Below are 8,198 nucleotides of genomic sequence, written 5' to 3'. Positions count from 1 at the left end.
CCCGATCGGGCAGACCTTGCCCGGTCTGACCGGGCGGTGGGGGTTGGATACGTTGAAGCATTCGTATGGAGTTTTCTTCTCGCGCCCGATCGGGCAGACCTTGCCCGGTCTGACCGGGCGGAGAAGGAAAAATACGGAACGCGGATTTTGCGGTTTTAGGTTATCTTATTTTATTATCTTTTTTCCCAAGTATCTTTTAATTAGGGATTAATATAAAACCTCCCTAATATCAGTATTAGGGTTAAGAGAGACAGAGTGAAAGCCGTTCTTGAGAAATACAAGAATCATCTTTGTAATCTTTGCAGTTTATAGTGAAATCATTCGATCTCGGTGCCCGTGGACGTAGCTATCACATCGATAGTGAACCACGTAAATTCTTGGTGTTGTTCTTATTGTTTGCATTGAATTTCTTTATTGTTTTCTTGTTTGTTTACGACCTTTGCTTCCGCTGTCGCACAACAATATATATATATATATATATATATATATGAAGAAGCTTTCAATAAGTTTCAATTCATTCAACTAGGGTTATGTTCTTTTTACCCTGAAAATACAAATTTTTGAAGGAACAAAAAATTTCAATAAAGACTAATGAAGTCATGTTCTCTCCATCTTAATTACAAAAATATTAATTAAAATAATTTCAAATCGTAAAAATAATCAGTAAGTCTTGTACTTCCTCCGTTTTAGTAATATTGTAACAAATGGACTTTTGCATTATTCATCACGCTTGTTTAACCACATATTATGATTTATACATAAAGTAAAATATAGTTATGTGGGGTCCTGTTAGATTCGTAAAATACTTTCACAATATCAACTTTTTATAATTTTTACTCTTATATAATTATGGATATTTAACATATAAAATGTGCTTTAGGATGTGTAATTTCATCCTTATTGCAATATTTGTGGAACAGAGGAAGTATGTGGCTAGCCACACGGTATGGCCATATTGAGTTATAAGAGTAATCTTCATTTGTATGTATGACTAACCCTATTTATTCATAAAAGTAACCCCATTTTGTCCATAAAAGTAACCAAAATTCATTACATGACTAATATAAAGTAATTTAAAAATAAGTAACCCGCCTATTTGTTCATTCAAGTAACCCTTAATGTTTTATTTCAAATAAATAAAAGAATGATTCCTCTCATTTAAGAGACTATCCCTCTTTTCTCATTAAGTAACCCACATACGTCAAGGTAACCCCATTTTTTCATCACTGTGACCCCTATTACTTAATTAATTGTCTTATATGTGAAGTGGTCATACCACGTAGCTAGATACATATAAGAATTTGTGAAAAATAATAATTAAATCTAGCTTAGGGCGTGTTCAGCAAAATATAGCTGTGAAGGTAGTTGTTAGCTGTGTAGGTATTTGTTAGTTGTCAACAAGCTGTTAGCTATGAAGATAAATAATTTAGGTATGAGTGTTTGGTAAAGTAACGGTTGACTAGCTGTTACATATAAAAATTAATATTTTATTTTTAAAACTATAGATTAAATTTTCAAAAGCTACCTCTAATTTCAAAGCTAATATTTCTAACTTTTGATAAAAACTACCTCCACTACTGAAAATTATCTCAACCACTACATTGCCAAACACTAATATTTTTTATTAAGTAGTGGTTTGACTTGGTCAAACCACTAAAGCTACTCAAAAGCTAGCGTCGAACACACCAGAACGATGTAATAATAAAACAATAAGTTCATAGGATATACAAAGAGAGAACAACTTTAAAAATGCAATGTTGAAAAAATTCTACGTGGATATATATTGTATCGCTATTTTGGCTCGAATAATATTTCGATAACATACATCTTAATTAAGTTGGAATTTTTCGAAATGATGGTACAATTTTGTTAGGGTTGGTACATAACAGCTAACCTGAACCAATAATCCGACTTAATTTCAATCCGATCGAATTTTTCTTAAAATAATAATTAATTAAGACCAACTAGTGAATTGAATTCTTTGACATTGCTAATAGCCTACTAGTTAAAATCTTAGGTTAAAAACAATCCACATCTTTCTCATCCACCATAATATAATGTGAGAAAAAGTAATTAATTCTCAATGTTCTCAAATCAAATGCAACGTAGTAACTTCAATTCAAAAGTTGTTCATCCAAGAATCATCCCATTCCCATAGAAGCTCTTGCTGATCATATACTTCCATGTCCATTAAAATGTTTAATTGATCATTATTATTATAATTTGTTCCTCGAGAAGGATCATTAGTATTGTTGTTATTATTAGCTGCAGCTTGATGATGACCCCCTGAGGATGAGGAACTCTCACTTGATCTCCACCTTCTAGTCTCGACCCTCGATCGAGCTTGTTCAGATGAACTTGGTTGATCATTATCAACTTGATGAACTAGTACTGGTCTGTTCATGGGTGGTGGTGGTGGTGCAGCCGGCCGCCTATCGAATGCTCGTAAGCTCTTTGATTTTATGTAAACTCTGCATACTGTAAACTCTCCCTTTTGCTGTATACATCAAATCGTTTGTCAAAAGACAATTTTTTTGCACATTACGATTGTAATCTCAAAGATGAGCATGCAAGATGCATGTTTTTATGAGAAATGTTACATAAAATATTTCGCAAACAAATGTCAACAAATAGGCAATTATTTTGTTTAAAAATGTTAAAATGTAGGAAAAAATCACTTTGATAAGCTTGTGTCATCTTTGAAGCGGTCATTTGAATATGACTATCATATTATTTTAATGATAAACAATATGATCGGTTCCATTTCCACATTGAATATGGAGACAATTATTTTTTTAATATCTATAATGTAAATAAAATTTTTGAAAATTTTAATCCAACATAAAATAAATATTTTTTGAGAAACTATAAAATAAGAATAAAAGTTACATAAATAAAACTAAAAATTTGATAAATAAAAAAAATGTTGATGATGCTATTTTATACACTAAAAATAAAGTAATACAGTATAATTTATAATTTTGAGAAAAATATGTCAATTAAAAAAATGTTGATAATGCTATTTTATACACTAAAAATAAAGTAATATAATTTATTATTTTGAGAAACATATGTCAATTATGAACTTCATAATCATTAAAACAGATTTTTTTTGTCTTCTCAAATTCCTTTATTATACAAATATTTCAGTAAAAATTACGAAATAAAGAGTGAAAACTACTCTTTTTCCAAAAAGAATTAAATTATATGAGGCTAATCTAGAAAGTTGACAAAAGAAGCCAAAAAAATATTCGGAATTTTGGAGTAATAAAAAATTGGCAAAAGCTAACGAGTGTCCCTGGGGCGTTAGATAAGAGAGCTAAACGTAGAAATATTATACGAGTAGTAAATTAACATTAATTACATTGATCGACTCGTAATTTTGTTATGCATTCCTAATTTAATACTATTTTAAGTAATATATTAATCCCTAATCTAATATCCCGGGACGCTCGTTAGCTATCTTGAATAAATTTGGGTTATTGCTAAATGACGAATAAAAACAAAACGCCCCCGACCAAAATTCAATAGAATTTCCATAATCTATCTTGACTAATTTTCAAGTTTCGTTCAAAAAAAATTGTGCTTTGTAGCGGTCATGCTGAAAGTAGGCAAATTTGTTTTTGCTTGTCTTGGTATACAATTAGTACTTTTAAACAATTATTTATTTTTATCTTATGACATGCAATTTTAAATTCAATTTATAAATTGTCACGTTTTATGTGTCGTCTCCTTAAGAAAATTCTCTCTTTTTTTAAACCAAAAAAATTCTCTTTAATGTAGGTAATTACTAAATTGATTTACATAGATTCCGACCACTATTTCAAAAGTATCACTAAAATATTCAAATTAATATATAACAAGATCTTAAAACTTTGAAAATTAGGCATGTTCAATTCACCTGATTTTTACTAAACTGAAACTATTTTTACTAAATTAAAATTACTTTTGTAGAATTTAAATTATTTCTACTGAATTTAAATTAATTTTACTGAACTGAAATTAATTTTGGTGAACTAAAATTGTTTTAATTTATTCTCTATTATAATTCATCTTTAAAGTTACTGATTTTTAACGAACTGATATTATTTATATATTATTTTTACTGAATATTATGTTTTAAAGGTGAAGTGAACATGGCATGACCTTCATTCTATATTATACTTCAATTGATTAAAAAAACATTAAAGTAACCTGTTCACTTCACCTTAAAATAATATTATTCAGTAAAAATAATTTCAATTCAGCAAAAATAATTTTATTTCAGTAAAAATAATTTCAGTTCAGTAAAAATCAGTAAGTTTAAAGAAGAAATATAAAAGAGAATCAGTAAAATTAATTTCAGTTCAGCAAAAAAAATTCAGTTAAGTAAAAATAATTTAAGTTTAGCAAAAATAATTTCAGTTCAGTAAAAATAATTTCAGTTCAGCAAAAATAAGGTAAAATGAACGGGGCTTAACAGCCTTAATATAGGTAATTACTTTTTTTTTTTTTTAGTTTTTTTTCTTTTGTTGTTCATATTATACAATCTTATATAATGTATTAATTTTACCACTAATTAATGTATGACATACATAATTATGGAGTGCACATGTTAGGTAAAATTATTAAAATTTGAAACTATATATTGTGAATAATCTAACAAAATTTCATATGAATACATTATTCTATACATGAATTGGTGATTTATGGTTAAATTAAAGTTAGTGACATTTTTTATTTTAATATTTAAAAAAACAATTGTTTAGTCTTAAAAACTGTAACATTTTCATTACATCAATCAATTCAATGAAATTATTCATTGAAGATTTTAAGCTAAGGATGTCGTCAAAAGGGATATTAATTAACTTATATTTAAGGAGTATTACATGTGTAAAATTGGAATTTTAAATTACTGAATTTAGAAAATAATCAACTTCGTATTTTTCTTTCACGTCAAAGATTTTTTGTGGAGCTAATAATGGCGTGATAAATCCCTAGTGAGGGGAAATCTAAATGACATATGTATGTTAATTACTATACAATATGACAAGATAACTCCTCCGCATATTAATTTGCACCAAAAAAAAAATATAATACGAAGATTTGCCACTTGTCTATTATGAAGTAGTAATTTCTATTAACACTTCCTTTACATATTATGCGCGATACCATGTTAAATATGGGTCAGTTCACTTCAAAAGTCCAAAAAAAAATTTCATCTCAAAACCATATAAAGTGTTTACCTCTCTCTTCTTTTCTCAATGTGGGACATACACTAACATGTGCTATTCGAGAAAGTTATATTTCAACAATTTGTGAGGGATAAAAAATTCAAAAGTTGCACATACTATGAGACAGAGGTAGTATTAAGTTACAAAAATGCTTACAGATGGAGCAGGATTAGTAGAAGATGAGGATTGATCATCAATGGCTATGTACTCATTCATCTTCCAGTCAGTCTTAGAGCCTGATCGACTACGAGCTCGGCCACGGTAGAAAACCATTGTCCTCTTAATACCTATGACTTTATTCGAGGAGTAGACGTTACTAGGAGACCCGGTGGCCTTCCAGTAACCGAGGGTGGTGAGGCGGTTCGGACGTCCTCCATTAGCTTCTCTCTCTTGCTTTGGTATGAAGAAGAACCATTCTTGCAGCTGTGGATCATTCCTACATCGCTTCCCTGATAATTCTGCAATGCATGCGTAATATTATTTTTTTAGAGAGAGGATATTTATGCGACAAAAACAAACGAAAAAAAAAAAAAAACTAGGGAAGAAATAAATTAGGTTTTATACAATTTTAAATATTTTAAATAGGAAAAAAAAAGACCTAAGTTTTGTTACTTTATTGTACATGAAGTATATATTAACTTCCGTTCAAAAAAATTAAAATTTTCTTATTTTTTTTTAATTGTTATGGTAGAAATTAAAGAAAACACTCGTTAAGAAAGGTATCTAGACACCACAATATAATTGGTCCGATTTTGTATTTATGCCGGACAAAGGGAATATATACGTTGTCACTTGATGAGATAGCTTATTACTAAGCTAGCTAGCTACTTTAACATTTTATTTTTAGTTATGGTTTTTATCCATTTCGTTTTACTTGCAAAGTTGATCTTCCAACTTATTGGTATGCAATGCTCATATATATTATGTAAGAAATTAAAACTTAGTAATGTGATTTGACTAAATCTCAATTATAATGTGACTAATAATTCTAAATGATTGAAGTAAAAACCAGAGTTGAGTGACTCGAAAGAAAGATGTACGAAGTATATATATTTCTTGATGAAGATGCATGGTGATCAAAGATTAAAATGGAAGAATCGAGATCGAAAATAACATACGTGGAAGATCCCATGGATTATAATCATAAATATAAACCACAGGTATAACACCATCGATATCTTGTGTTCCTCGTCCTTGAAGCTTTTGTTGAAGATAAAACGATATTAACTCTTCTTCTGTAGGATAAAATCGAAACCCTGGTGCTTCCATTATTGTAATTATTATTTCATCAACGTAACTTCAACTGTTTTTTTTCTTTTTTCTTTCTTTTTTTTCTTTTTTTTAAACACAAACAATAAATGACAAAAATAAAAGCAAATAAAAAAAGACAAATCAAGTAACGATGATGATAAGAATGAATAAATAATGGAATACAATAAGGGGCAACTAAGAACAAGTGGGGAACTTTCTTAGAAAAGTTATGATGTGCTAAAAAACACGTCACTGTACTCTTAATGACACGGTTTTGTTGAAGAATAATATTCAAGCTATAGCGTGTGTAACTGTCAAGTAAAGCAAGACTATTATTGAATGAAATGGTGAGTCAAGCTTATAAACAATATGTTGTGAAGATATATGATTTTTTTATTTTTTTTTTATTTTTGAAAGGCTGTGAAGATATATGATTAAGATACTATTTCTTTTGTTTCTAACAATAACTATTCCCTACCAATTGGGTGTTGATGCAGTGGTGATTGAGAATTCACTTGGTAGAGAGAACTGCGTGTTCGATTCCCCACAACAACAATTGAAGGGGGATTGGAACCTAACAACCTAGAACTGATCCCCGAATTTGGATTACCTTAAAGGGTGAACCGAGCGTGGAACACCAAAAAAAAAACAAAAAAAAAAAATCCTACGTTACTAAAAAATTGATACATTTGACTTTTTTTTCTTCTCAACTTGACCATTTTAGACATGAAGCTTATTTTTAATTAGAAAAAATTTACTTTTACCACCTAAAAAAACAAAAAAAATGTCTTTTACAAGCCAATCTTCTAATTTTTTAATTTTAACACCAAAAATAAATTAAGAGTTGGATTTCACTACCACTTAACGGATACCGTACGTGAATCCATTAATTCATGTTTAAAAAAGTAGGGCTACTGAGCTTATTAGGTTCAGTTAGTCTAGAGAATAGTCCCTTGATTGAAAACACTAGGGTTGTTAAAAATATATGTTGTATTCATTTGCTTTCCAAAATAAACTAATTAATAACAATATGTCCAATCTAATTGATTAAATCCAAATCAAAGATCTAACACCAATAGATTGATTAAAAAATAATTGAATTGTGTACCCGGGTGCATAATGCGCATCATGCACCTGTTTAAAAATGACACTCAATAAAACATAAAACACGCGTCCCTCAACAATACCTACCCCAAAGAACATGAGGGTAAATTCAAAGAACATGATCACTATGATCATAGAAGCTTAACGAAATAAACATGAACTCCAAAGTGCATAAGGGCTAAAAGAATATAATATATGAACCCCAAAAGAATATACGATTAAAGCAAATGAACATGAACCCAAAAGAATATATATTATGTATTCAAGTAAAATGAACATAATATTTAGACCTAAAAAACATTTTAAACCCGCCTACCTATCTTAAAGAACATAATTTGTAATTAAAGAGCAAATTCACTTGTTTTTTTTTTATAAAAAAGAATATAGATCAGAGTATGAAGTACATATGATGACAAGAACATACGAAGTATATTATAATCCAATGAATATAATATTCAATCTCATAAGATAACACAAAAATATACAACACTATATAAATAAATTAAATTTAATATTTTCTTTCACTAACGAATTCGCAGTCTCTCTATTACTAGATTTATTGAAACGACAAAATTGACTTCACAATACTTTTGAAACTCACTAATTGCTATATTAATTTCTATATGATAA

The 8,198-nt window shown here is 28.9% G+C and overlaps 1 protein-coding gene across 1 annotated transcript; it reads right to left on the bottom strand.

Moving 5' to 3' along the window:
- Positions 1–1,799: 1,799 nt before the first annotated feature.
- LOC110729803 (NAC domain-containing protein 90-like) lies at positions 1,800–7,570 on the bottom strand. Its single transcript, XM_021909582.1, has 3 exons — positions 6,332–7,570; positions 5,370–5,671; positions 1,800–2,497 (listed from the first exon to the last, which is right to left on the bottom strand). Exons 1-3 carry the CDS (start codon positions 6,480–6,482, stop codon positions 2,120–2,122), a joined length of 831 nt encoding a protein of 276 aa, XP_021765274.1. The 5' UTR covers positions 6,483–7,570; the 3' UTR covers positions 1,800–2,119.
- Positions 7,571–8,198: the final 628 nt, after the last annotated feature.

This window comes from Chenopodium quinoa, unplaced genomic scaffold, assembly GCF_001683475.1.
Source record: "Chenopodium quinoa cultivar QQ74 unplaced genomic scaffold, ASM168347v1, whole genome shotgun sequence".
Lineage (NCBI taxonomy): Eukaryota > Viridiplantae > Streptophyta > Magnoliopsida > Caryophyllales > Amaranthaceae > Chenopodium > Chenopodium quinoa.
Note: the sequence above shows the minus strand (reverse complement) of the source record. Positions and strands in the feature narration are given on the sequence as shown.